The sequence below is a fragment of the Furipterus horrens genome, unplaced genomic scaffold (genome assembly GCF_987537825.1).
Source record: "Furipterus horrens unplaced genomic scaffold, mFurHor1.1.pri manual_scaffold_10, whole genome shotgun sequence".
In the NCBI taxonomy this organism is placed as follows: Eukaryota; Metazoa; Chordata; class Mammalia; order Chiroptera; family Furipteridae; genus Furipterus; species Furipterus horrens.
Window position 1 is genome coordinate 85944230 of NW_028327180.1, and position 13239 is coordinate 85957468.

The window sequence follows — 13239 nt, forward strand, 5'->3', positions numbered from 1 at the left end:
TGGGGACCCTGGCCTGGGTTGGAGGGTCTGGAGTCCCCTGACAGAGGGCCTTCCGAGGATAGATCTGACCCGGGCCTGCCCCTGCTTGCTGACCCCGCTCTGCCTCTGCAGTTCCCACCGATGCCCTGGCCAACAAGTTGTTTGGTGCTCCTGAGCCCTCTACCATCGCCCGCTCTCTACCAACCACTGTCCCCGAGTCGCCAAACTACCGCAACGCCAGGACCCCCCGCACTCCCCGGACACCGCAGCTCAAGGACTCAAGCCAGACATCACGGTTTTACCCAGTGGTGAAGGAAGGACGAACACTAGATGCCAAGGTGAGGCACTGCTGCGAGCTGCTGCTAGGGGTTCACATCACCACAGCCCATGCTGTGCTGCTCTCTTGCCTTGTCTAAGCTGAGAGTGCCAGAGCCCTGCCCGCTCTGTGTTCTTGGGCTGCTTCTTAGGAGCCATGATGAGACCCAAGGGGGACTGACCAGGTTTAGATCCTTGGGAATATCACTTCACTCCTAAGCCTAGACTTCCTCCTTTGCAAAATAGGCATGTCAGCTCCTAGATGTGGACGCTGTGAGGGAATAGATATGAAAATGATTTGTAAATTGTGAGATGACACAGATGAGGGGAGCTTACTTAGTCCTACGAAATGCTTGATGCTCCTCGCAGTTACATGAGTGTAATAAGTAACAAGCTCTGGACTGACCTTTGCAGATGCCTCGGAAAAGGAAGACAAGACACAGCTCCAACCCACCCTTGGAGAGCCATGTGGGCTGGGTGATGGATTCCCGAGAGCACAGGCCCCGGACCGCTTCCATCAGGTGCGGGCTGTTGCGGGAGGAAGAGCAGGCTGACTGTGGGGCGGGTGGGAGAGCCGTGAGATCAATGGCACCTTTGTCTAAATCAAAAAAACAGGACTAGTCTAGAAAGCTTCATCCAAGGCCTGGGAAGAGGGAGGCTTCTTTTCAAAGCAGTGGTGTTGCAGCTGTGTGAGACCAGATGGCTCAGAGCGTATTCTTGAGTTGATTTCAAATGAGGATATTTCCTGCCTACCTTGGTATAGCCAGGTAGTTGAATAAAAACACAGAATCCTGGGCTCTACTGGGGCTAGGGCCCAGATTCCTTTTTATTTATTTTTAGTGAAATAGCCCCAGTGTTCCCTGTTCCAAAGGAAGGTTTGGAAGCTATTGGCCTGTGCACTCTGCTTCCTGCAAAGATGGCACATACCAAAAATAGGCATGGTTTTAAGAAAAATGTGGATGAATTAATCAATACTAGCTCATGCAGGAAAGGTAAGTGCTAACTCGGGATAAATAAATGGTTAAGGGCTCAGGTTTGGACATTGTACAGATCTTGGCCTTTAAATAGCTTTATGACCTGGGATGAGTCTTCCAACCTCTCTGAACCTTAGTGACCTCTGTGTAAAGCTTTACGAAAGTTGATGCAAAGAACAAGTCAGACACGTGGTTATAAGTCAAAGGCCTACCCCACAGTACCTGGGCCTCCTTGTTTGTTGCTCTGTAAGAGGCTGGATCTTGGCTGATGGAAGAGACTTAGAGGGACAGCTGCTAACCTGATGGCCAGCTGCTCCGGGGAACCTGGTGACACTATCTCTTTCATGGCCTCTGTAGCTCCAGCCCCTCAGAAGGGACACCTACGGTTGGCAGCTATGGTTGTACCCCTCAGTCGCTGCCCAAGTTCCAGCATCCTTCTCATGAACTGCTCAAGGAAAATGGCTTCACACAACACGTCTACCACAAGTATCGTAGGCGCTGCCTTAATGGTAAGAAGCACAGGAGGGAGGGACTGAGCCTCTGAGGCCACTACTTAGCTCTAGAGTATAAGTGCTGATGGAGTAGGTAACTATTCTCTCTGACCTCAGAACAAGTGATGTGACATAGCAAGAAGGAATGAAGTTAGACTCAGGCCAGTGGTTTTGGAATACAGGAGGCTAAAAGGCTCTGGTACTCAGAACATTCTTGTTCTTTGATCTTCCTCTATTAATATAAAAATATATATCAAGCCCTGCTGGTGTGGCTCAGTGGGTAGGGCATCGTCCTGCAAACTGAAAAGTTGCTGGTTCAATTCCAATTGGAGCACATGCCTGGGTTGCATATTTGGTACCCAGTCAGGGTGCACACGAGAGGCAACTGATGTTACTTTCTCACATCGATATTTTGTCTCCCTCTTTCTCCCTCCCTTTCCCTCTCTCTGAAAAAAAATAAAATATCTATCAAGAGTTGGCCCTAGTTGGTGAGTCTCAGTTGCTTAGAGCATCATCTTATAATCAAAAAGTTGCAGGTTTGATTCTGGTATGAGCATGTACAGGAGGCGGCCAGTCGATGCTTCTCTTGACTCAATGTCCCCCACCCTACCCTAAAATCAATGAAAAAATATTTTCAAGTGAGGATTTTTTAAAAATCAAGAGTTTTCCTATTTCTGGCCAGACTGCCAACTCAGGCATTGTCCACCATGGTCCACTGTCCGTCACAAGAGGTACGCGTGAGGCAGCATATGTTCTCTAGGACAGGTAGCCTAGCTATGGTGTGAGCCAGATCCAGCCAGCAGCCTGTTTCTCTACAGCCCATGAGCCAAGAACAGTTTTTGCATTTTTTTAAGGGGGTGTGGAGGGAAACCTTATGTGCCTTGCAATGCCTAAAATACTCACTTTGGCCCTTCACAGGAGAAAGTTTGCTGACCCCTGCTCTAGACGATAGTCTAAGGAAGAACCTCTCTAGGTGCTCTCACGTGTTTCCTTTGATCACATAATGAAATGCTTTTAACTGTAGGTTTCTGTCAGGTTGGCTGTAAAGTGCTCAAAACCAATCTTAATACTCACTTGTAGTTAGTTACTACCTCACCCGACCCCCTTTCATTCAGCAAAGCATGGCTGCTAAGTGCTTGGTTCTTTATCTTACTTTCCTCTTCCTCTGCATGGATGTGTATGTGTAATAACAGCTCTATTGAGATAAATTTCCATACCATACATATAATTTACCCATTTAAACTGTACAGTACAATCACCAGAAACAATTTAGAACAGTTTTACTACCACAAAAAGAAACAGCCACTTATCTGTCACTCCTGATCACACTCCCCCACCCCCAACTCCTCCCAGACTTTTACAAACACCAATCTTCTCTCTGGAGCTTTGCCTTTTCTGGACTTTTCCTATTAATGGAGTCATACATTGTTCTTTGTGACCTGGCTTTTATTTTCAGGGTTCTTCTATGGTGTAGCATGTATCGGTACTTCATTACTTTTCATTGCCAAATAACATTCCATTTTATGTATATACTACATTTTGTTTATCCATAATTGATGGGCTTTTGAGTTCATTTATCTCGGGTGGAAGAGTGGAATTGTTGAGTCATGTGGTAGTTCTATGATTAACATTTTGGGGAATGGCGAGATTGTTTTCAAAAGTGGAGGCACTGGCCCTGGCTGAGTAGCTCAATTGGTTAGAGTATGGACCTGATGCACGAAGGTTGCAGGTTCGATTCCCGGTCAGGGCACTTAGAAGAATCAACCAGTGAATGCATAAATAGGTGGAACAGCATCTCTCTCTCTCTCTCTCTCTCTCTCTCTCTCTCTCTCTCTCTCTCTCTCTCTCTCTCTCTCTCTCTCTTTCTCCCCCCTCTCTCCCCCCCTCACAAAAATCAATAAATAATAACAATTATTAAAGTGGCAGCAATTTCTCTACATCCTCCCAACACTTGTTACTGTCTATCTTTATTATAGCCATTCTAGGAGGTAAAAAGTGATACCTCCTTAAAGGCTTTGATTTGTATTTCCCTGATAGCTAATAACGTTGAATGTTTTTCCATGTTGGCCATATGTGCATCTTCTTTGGGAAAAGATCTATTCAGATCCGTTGCTTATTTCTTTAACTGGATTATTTGTCTTTATTATTAAGTTATAAGAGTTCTTTATATAGTCTAGATACCAGTTTCTTAACCACATTCATGATTTGTAGTATTTTTCCCCATTCTGTGGATTGTCTTTTCTTTGTTAGTATTGTCCTTTGAAGCACAAAGATTTTAAATTTTTTAATAATCAAATTTATCGATTTTTTTTTCATTTCCTGTGCTTTGGTGTTGTGTACTGTTTTTTCACGTTTCCTCTTTGTACTTGTTAATATTGTAGGACTCCTGAAATAATTATTGGTAATGGAGACTGTAACTAGTTGGAATGTACAGACTGTTTGTTCATGCTTTTATTTGTTCTGCCTACACATGAGCACAGTATAGTTTGAGGTGAAGAGCTAGACCAGACAAGGGTGACCTGGTTCAGAAGCTCATGCCACCTGCTCCTGGTGAGGCACAGGGCCTGATACAGAGTAGTTAGTGCTCAATAAATCTGAAAGACTGAGGGGGCAGGTGATGAACAAGGGAGTGGGGAGGTGCTGGAGAAAGGACGATGGTCCTTGAGCTCTAGGATCCGCTTGTCCTGTGAAGCACCGGCAGCCTGCTCCTGACATGTCTTCTCTTCTTTTCTTCCCCCTCAGAGCGGAAACGCTTGGGCATTGGCCAGTCTCAGGAGATGAACACTCTCTTTCGATTTTGGTCCTTCTTCCTCCGAGATCACTTCAACAAAAAGATGTATGAGGAGTTCAAGCAGCTGGCTCTGGAGGATGCCAAGGAAGGCTACAGGTGAGCGGGATTGGGGTAGGGAGCTCTAGCTGGTAGGGCTCCCTGATGATGGGTCTGCTTCCAGAACTAACTGGAAATCTTTTGTTTAAAATTTTTTATTTTTGAATGAAGAATATATGCACATGGTTTAAGATTCAAAATTTAGCTCTTGCTAGTGTGGTTCAGTGGATTGAGTGCCGGCCTACAAACCAAAAGGTCACTAGTTCAATTCTGAGTCAGGGTACACACCTGGGTTATGGGCCAGGTCTCCAATTGGGAGCATGTGAAAGGCAAACTAGTCAGTGTATCTCTTGAACATCGATGTTTCTCTCCCTTTCTCCCTCCCTTCCCTTCTCTAAAAATAAATAACATCTTTGAAAATTAAAAAAAAAAAAAAGATTCAAGAGTTTAAAGATTACATAGTGAGAAGTCTCCTCATCCCTTTTTCCTCCCATTGAGTTCATTTTCCCCAGTCAGCCAGTATGATTAGAATCATGTGGGTCCTTTCTGAAAATATTTTGCCCATGTAAGCAAGGACATACACCTGTGTAATCTTTCTACCCCTTTTGTTTACACGAAAGATGGCCTCTATTATATGTGCTTTTGCTTCTTTATTTTATTATTATTTATTTATCTTTAGTTAGAGAGGAAGGGAGGGAGAAAGAAAGGGAAAGAAGCATCAATGTGTGGTTGCCTCTCTCACGCCCCGCCTGGTCCTCAACCCAGGCATGTGCCCCAACTGGGAATTAAACTGGTGACCCTTTGGTTCGCAGGCTGGCACTCAGTCCACTGAGCCACACCAGCCAGGGCTGATGCTGTCTTTTAAAGATCATGCCGACCCTGGCCAGGGGCCTCAATTGGTTGGAGCGTCGCCCCATGCACTAAAAGTTTCCAAGTTCCATCCCTGGCCGGGGCACATATGGGAGGCAACAGATTGATGTTTCTTGGTTGTTGTCAATATTTTACTAATTAAAAAACCTTTTAAAGACTCTTCTCTTTTATTCCGAAGTGAAATGTGTTCTCTTAAGCAATTTGAAAAGTACAGAAGCGCTTAAGGAAGCTTCAGTACAAAGACAACCCATGTTAGAGCTCTGCCGTGTTTTATGTTTTTGACATCATCCTGTGAATGCCTATTTGTGTCTTATTTATCATTTATAAGCATGAACATTTCTCCACGTTGCTAAATAACTGACTATTTTGGCCTTCTTACAGAAGTTATGTGGTTTTGCCTGAAAGTTTAGAAAATATATATAAGATCATTTGAAAACTTCCAACTCCCAAAGATAACCAGTGTTAATATATTTGAATGTATGCCCTTCTAGACTTTTGTGTGCACACAGATGTAAAATTTACACATTTATTTACAAAAATGGGCTAATTCTACATATAACACATTGAAACATGTCTTTTCCTCTTGATAATATCTCCAAGCATTTGTCAGTCTCATCAGTGAATATTTACGTTATAATTTTAATAGCTTATATCATTCCATTGAACAGATTTACCATGTTTTTCTTCACCACTTACCTATTCTTAGACATTAGGATTTTGTTTAATAATTTTGCTATGGGTAGTTTTGGTACATCTTTAAAATCTAAATCTGCACTTTTGGCCATTTCCCTGACATGTTCCTAGAAGTGAGTCATAAATGAACAAACCTACTAATTGGCATGGTCAAGTGGCCTTGCAGAGAGCTTATTCCGGGGATTGGCAAGCTTTTTTGTAAAGGGACAGACAGTAAATATTTTACACTTTGTGATTTCAGCTGCAAACTACTCAATTCTGCCCTTGTAGCAGAAAGCTGCCAATGACATTTCACAGATGAACTGGAGTAAACAAATGGTGTGGTCAGGGGCTGCTATTCATTTCGCCAGAGTTTGCTGACCCCTGGCCGACTGTAAGCATTTAATGTTGGAGCCACTTAGACTAGCATTAAACGTTAGCCTTCTTAAAGAATTTGTCATTTCCTTGATAATCCACTGTGTTTGGACTCTTCCACAGTTCATCTGTTGTACGGGTTCATGTCCTCATTTTCAGATGAAAAAACTGAGTCCTGATTTCCCTGACTTGTGTCCTGCAGATATGGTTTGGAGTGCCTTTTTAGATACTACAGTTATGGCCTGGAGAAGAAGTTCCGGCTGGACATATTCAAGGATTTTCAGGAGGAAACGGTGAAGGACTATGAAGCCGGTGAGAGCCCCAGCCCCAGCAGGCGCTCTGTGAGCCCTGTACCCTAGGCCTTCTCTCCCTCTCCCGCTCCCCCTCCCTCCCCAGCTTGGCCTGGCTCTGCCCAGTCACAGTGCAGCACACTGTCCTCTGTGCCGCTTCAGCCCCAGCTTGACACCAGCCCAGCTTCTACCTCTTTCTCCTCTTTCCCTACAGGGCAACTCTATGGGCTGGAGAAATTCTGGGCCTTCTTGAAATATTCCAAAGCCAAAAATTTGGACATTGACCCCAAACTTCAAGAATACCTCGGCAAATTCCGACGTCTTGAAGACTTCCGAGTGGATGTGAGTAAAAGTCTTCTTTTCTCACCCTGGTTTTCCTGGAAAGTAAACTGGAACAGAGATCGGCAAACCTGGGTTCTGACCTCAGCTATACCACTAGCCCAGGGACACCACCTGCCCCGTTTTGGGCCTGGTTTCTTCCTTTGTAAAATAAAGTGAGAGAAGTGGACAGTGAAGGCTGATTGGAAGGGGTTACATGGTTGCTCCTCCCTCCCCTTCCCCTGGGTGAAGTAGCTGAGCTTTCACAATGTTCTTTCCCTTTTATCTCAGCAGTCCTCCTTGCTGCTGTGCCCTAGTTGGTCAGGGTGGGTCTCCACGGTAAAATGTGTGTGGTCTTCTTGGAAGAGGCCAGTTCTAACCCCAGAAGTTTATGAATTATGTTCAATTTTTTCTCCACCTCCACCCCTGCTCCACTATCTTTTTGGAGTAGTAACTCAACAGTGACATCTGGTGGTGGGTCAGGGTTATTGCTACTGGGTTTTCAAGGAGATGGGTAGTTGGAGTAACTGGGTGTGGATGCATCTGTGCGAGGTGCTTCAGGATTCCAGTGGTGGGTGAAAGACTCCTTTTCCTTCAAGGAGTTTATAATGTAGTAGGGATAACTGTTCTCTTGAAACCTTTTAGAAAAAAAGGTAAAAATATAAGTAAATTGCAATAGTAGTTTACATTTTATTTTTTAAATTGCCATTGAGTGTTTACCATGTGCTAGACACTTTACAGTGTCCTCATTTAACTTTTATAAAGGGTGAAATAGGCAAGGGTTTTTGTTCTCATCCCTGGACCGACAGGTAAACTGAAGCTCATGGCCTCCCGGTGAGATAATGGCCACACTGCCTAGGTTTCCCAGTATAAAGATGAGTAGGTTCTTTTTCATCCTTAAGCTCTCTCTCCTTTGGGGGTGGGGGGAAGGGTCATGTGCAGAGAGCCATTTTAATAGGAAGACCAGTTAGGGCAGGACAGGATGGGCCTAGCTTTGTTGCCCAGAAAGGGAAGGAAATCTCCTTAGGGTTACAAGACCTTCAGTAGTGATGCAACTGGACTGGATCAATGATGGTCTGACTTTTAGGTCAGTGCCCTTTTTAGGTCCTTGTGGGGATGAGGCAGCCCCCAGGAGCTTTGGACCTTATAAGCTGAGATGTCTCAGACTGTTGTATGTCACATTCCACATATTATCTCCTGAGCAGTGATCTCTTCCCCTAATGGGAACAGAAACTCCTATGGATAAAAGCCTGGGCTTCAGCAATACATGGGCACAGTCCGTATTTTGTCTTTACCAATTACCAGCTATGGAACCCTGGGCAGATTACTTTTCTGTGCTTCAGTTTCCTCATCTGCAGTATCGATGGTTATGTCTTCATCCAAGGGTGGCAGAGACCCCATGAGTAAGTGCATAAAATCGCACGGTGCATGGTCCTGGCATGGAGACGTGCTTAATAAAGCTAGTAATTTGTTTTTAGGGTTAAGCCTGTTGATTATCTACATAACATTTGGAGGTGAGAAATAGGAATTTCCCCAGACAGTCCTGGCAAGGTGGGGGCAGGGGCGGGTGTGGGTAGTGCCCCCAATCACCTGTGATTCTCTCCTGTTACAGCCCCCCATGGGTGAAGAGGGCAACCACAAGCGACACCCAGTGGCAGCAGGAGTTGGCAGTGGTGAGGGCCGGAAGCGGTGCCCCTCGCAGTCTTCCAGCAGGCCAGCCACCGTGATCAGCCAACCCCCCACACCACCCACCGGCCAGCCCGTCCGGGAAGATGCCAAATGGACAAGCCAGCATTCAGACACACAGACTTTGGGAAAATGAAAAATCCCTTAACACTGGGGGTATTGTGTGGGGAGTAGGCAAGAGTCCATGGGGGTGCCCAGTCCCAGGAGAGGGGACAGAGAAGGGACAGGCCTAGATTCATTAGGATGGGCTTTCGTGCTGAGTAGCAATGTGTACACCATTTGGGCTATCAGAGGTACCCCTGGGCAGGAGCCTCCACATATCCCCTTCCCCCTCCTCTCTTCATGCCTCTTCTTCACATCCTAGCTTCTTCTAAGGGGGGAGGGAAAGGGGGGAGATTTTATATATATATATACATATATATATATACTATATATATCAAGTTTTAAATTATTGATAGTTCATTTGGATTACCAAAATCACTAGCCCTGTCCACGGCTGATAGGCCGCAACCCTGGTCCCCACCCCACAGCCTCCTGCTCCCTCTCAAGCCAACTATGCAGCCCACGAGAAGGCCCTGTGGGCCCCATTGCCTAGCACTGTCCCATGGAAGGCTGGCAGCACCCCTGGCCCCATTATCGTCTGGGGCTTTCCATCACCGTGTTCTCTCCCTGCTGTCCCCACCATGCCCTTCTGCCATCTTCTGGGAGAAGGAAACCAAAGGATCTAAAAGTGGAGGTGGGGGACAGTTTCAGCCTCTCCCCACTCTTCTCTCCCCATGCCCCGTCCTTCCCAGCCCAGAGAGACGCTGCTCATACCAGAAAAAGACTATTGAAAGATGACTTATTTTATTTTTCTCTGACCTTTCCATCCATGGGGAAGAAGGAAAAGACAAAACCGAACATAAAAGACCAAAAAAAAAAAAAAAAAAATCAGAAAACCCCCACCTAATCCACAGAAAGTAATGTTTTTCTCCTACCCTTGGAATTCTTTTTATTTTGTTTTGTTCTTGAAATAATATTTTTTTTAAAAGTTGCCTTATTGTGGAGCGGGAATCTGAACTACCCAAATGCCTGTTTTCCTCAGTGGAGTCAGCTCAAGCTCCCACCTTCTCTGGATGTGCCTGGGCTGGATTGGCTAGAATCTTTCTCTGGACTGATTTGCATGTACAATGCCTCCTGCCTTGGAGGCAAGAGAGTTGGGGGTGGCTCGGATTAGAGCCGTGCCCCCAAGATCCCTGCTGTTGCATCGTTTGAAGCTGACGTCCTGTGTCTACACTGCTGCCACTGTCGTGTCCTCACTCTGCTTGCTGTTGCCTCACGCCAGGCTCTGTCCTGCTGTGATACCCTTCATCCTACCCTCGGAACCCCTCGGCCAAGTTTGCTTCAAACTATTGGAGAAGAGCGCTGGCCTGGATCTGGGACACACTTGTCCTCAGCTTGACCGTCTCCCCACCTCAGAGGGGAAAGATGAACACCTGGCAGGTTGAGGCTTGGAAGTGTTCATTGTGTTGCCCTGAAAGACCTTTGAGACCTCAAGGAGGCTTTATCTCATAAAAGGTGGAGAAAAATGCCCTTCTCCTTTGGGTCCGATGTGGTCTCCCCATCTCGAATCCCCTTCTGCAAGCCATTTCTGCCCACCCTCCAATGGACCCTGCCTGGCAATGAGGAATAAGGAGGAGTTTGGGGCTGGGGAGAACCCTGCCAGTTGGAGAAGCCCCTTGGCAGGAAGGTATATGTGGACATAGAGTATACCTGACTTCTCCAGCCACTGACTGCTTGGATTGGGCTGTGAACGGCAATGGAATGGCTGGAGTCTACTGGCGTTTGAACCTGGGGAGAGGGCGTGCATGATGGCACGTTCACCCCCGGTGGGGACCAGGCAGCACTGAAAAGTTCTGGTAGCGTTGCTCAGTTGCTGACACTTCTTTGGCCTCTTTTTCGGTTGCTCCCTCTGCTGGACCCGAAGGTTGGGAGTAGGAGATAGTATCCCAGACTGGCAAGGGCTTGCCTTTGTCTTGGGCACCTCACTGCTTTTGGCCTGTCCCCTCCCCGTCTCTGCCCTCCCAGTGGTTAGTATGTTGGGAAGCCCATCTCAGTTTTTGTGACCCAGTTGTCTCAAAAGCCAAGGATGAGTGTCTGATCTCTGCTCTGACAATGGGCTCTGAGGCCTTTCGCTGCCTGTCTGGTGCCTGCCCCCCATTGCACCAGACACTGGACTCCTGCACCCCGCCTCCTTTTGCTTTATTCCCCCTTCAGGTTGCTCAGCCCTGTACTGTATCCAGCACCACAGAAACCTCAGTGTTTGTCCTCTGCTGGGTTTGGGGGCACAAGGAAGCCTTGGGAGTGTGGGAAGAGGTGGTTCTGATCTAGACTTTATTCCCAGGCCAGGGCGCCGCCATCTCCCTGACCCTCCCCACAGATATCCTGGAAAGAGGAAGCCCCTTGGAGGTGAGGAGGTGAGGACTTTATCTCAACATAGGCTGAGGATGGGGAGAAAGGAGACTTTTTCTTTTCTTTTCTTTTTTTTTTTTTTTTTTGGTAACATGTTAGGAGTTGACGTTTCAAAGAGTAGTTTACATCTTCACTTTCTGAAGACACTTGAATTTAGGACCGATGTATCTGTGACAAGCATGCCAGGAGTGGCAGGGGCCGTCGGGGCTTGCCACTTCACACCCGCCATCCTCTCCTGGGGATCCACGATCTGAGACACGCAGCAACAGCTTGCCCAAATGCTCTTCATCCTGTGCCTGTGCAGGGTGGGGCCGTGCCCGCATAGCCTCGGGGCATCGAGCACCAGGAGGCCTGTGTGCGTCGCCCCTCAAGGGGCGGGCCTCTCAGCCCCTCCTGCACCTGGGCGCAGCTGCACTACCAGCAGAGAGGCGCTGCCGGGTCTGCCCCAGCCTGGACCCCTGGGGCTCAGACCGAGGTGCTGAGCCCCCATGTCAAAGTTGTTATGTTTTGTTTTGTTCAATTGTAGCTCTTTTCCCCCACCTTTCCTGGTGACTGGTTTTAGAAAAGGAAGGAAGCTGCTCAGAAGGCCCTCGAAGTGGGGAGGAGGGGCATGAAAGAAGACCAGCTGAGTAGGGTTGGGGTGGGTTTTGTTGTTTTTTTTTTCTTTTTTTTTTTTTTTGCCAAAAGCCTGGGTAGAGTGGTCTGGATCACCTGGCGCCCTCCTGAATGGGATCCCCGAGTATCTCCTGTGTGGAGGGTCCCTGGATTTGCCCCAGCCCCACCCTCTCCTTCAGCCATGTTGGTGGCAGAGAAGATTGGAACTTACAGCCCATTTTTCACTGGAGAGGAAAACTTGTCATCTGGCCTTGCGGAGAAGGTTCCACCTTACGCTCATAGTACGTTATCTTTACCATGTGCTAGGATGTCACATTTAAAAGGACAAAAAAAAAAAATGTAAAATACTTGAATGAGCTTGTATTATAACATTAATATTATTGAGAGTATCTGCGTTCCAGGCTGAAGTGATTCATTCATTATTCTAGTCTGCTTTAGTCCTTTGTAATTTGTGGTAATTATGCTTTTCTTTTTAATACAAAAAATGTATAAAAATAAAAACTTGAAAAGGCACAACACTGGCTGGTCTCCCATCTGGGGTACAGCTGTTGGGTATGAGAGAAGAACCCTGGCCTGCACGTGAGCCCTTAGCAGGGCTCTGCTCAAGGCAGGGCCCCGTAACTTCTAAGGCTGTTGGTGCATTCAGGTGGATTTCTCAGGGGTCATGAGCGCTGCCAGTCTTGAATTTGTGTTCAGCTTGTGTCTTAAGTAAAATGTGGGAGCTACAGCCAGTGCCATAGAAGAGAACCACCAGTCTTAACAGCTCAAATTCCAGGGCTTCCTGCACTGACTGTGGCCTGGCGTCGTGGGACGAGCCAGCCAGGAAGAAGGCGGCTGCTGCGATTTCTCACAGGAGGGCTGGCCTTACCCCCTCACTGAACAGACTCCTCTCCTGGGTGTCAGGTTCAGCACTGGCCACAGGGAATCTGGGTCAGCCACAGAGCCCGGAGGATGGCTGCGCGGAGGAGCATCATCTTCCGCCCCGCACCCCCATCATGGCTGGCCTCTGGGCCGTTGGTGGCTTTTCCCCAACCTGTGAGACCAGGCACTGGCAGTAGTAACACGGAATGCCAGTCTGGCCTAGATGTATAATTACAGAAGCATAAATGAGGTATGGCCACGTTGACTCACTCATCAGACAACTGTTTCCTGTGCCTGGTGCTTGAGCATCCCATCAGAAATTGTTCTCCAGAGAATTCCACTGTCCGCCAGGTGGGCAGGTACTTTAATACCTCCATAGGCCAGAGAGTGGAGGAGATGGTGGCCAGGGCTTCTGCAGACTGATTTGGACAAGAAGACAGTTAATTCATCCCTGCTCCCACAGCCTGGTAGGAGTGCCTGTGAAAGAGGCCACAGCTTGTCCTGGTTGTGCCTGC

The 13239-nt window shown here is 47.2% G+C and overlaps 1 protein-coding gene across 3 annotated transcripts in view; it reads left to right on the forward strand.

Moving 5' to 3' along the window:
• The window catches only part of LARP1 (La ribonucleoprotein 1, translational regulator), a 47943-nt gene extending 38513 nt beyond the window's left edge, over nucleotides 1-9430 (forward strand). For all 3 annotated transcript variants that reach the window (XM_090288472.1, XM_090288474.1, XM_090288473.1), the window contains exons 13-19: nucleotides 112-317; nucleotides 709-815; nucleotides 1626-1777; nucleotides 4502-4646; nucleotides 6706-6815; nucleotides 7008-7135; nucleotides 8724-9430. In XM_090288472.1, coding sequence (XP_090144598.1) covers nucleotides 112-317; nucleotides 709-815; nucleotides 1626-1777; nucleotides 4502-4646; nucleotides 6706-6815; nucleotides 7008-7135; nucleotides 8724-8933 — 1058 coding nt within the window. In that variant the 3' untranslated portion in view covers nucleotides 8934-9430. The remainder of the gene's footprint in view (nucleotides 1-111; nucleotides 318-708; nucleotides 816-1625; nucleotides 1778-4501; nucleotides 4647-6705; nucleotides 6816-7007; nucleotides 7136-8723) is intronic.
• Nucleotides 9431-13239: the final 3809 nt, after the last annotated feature.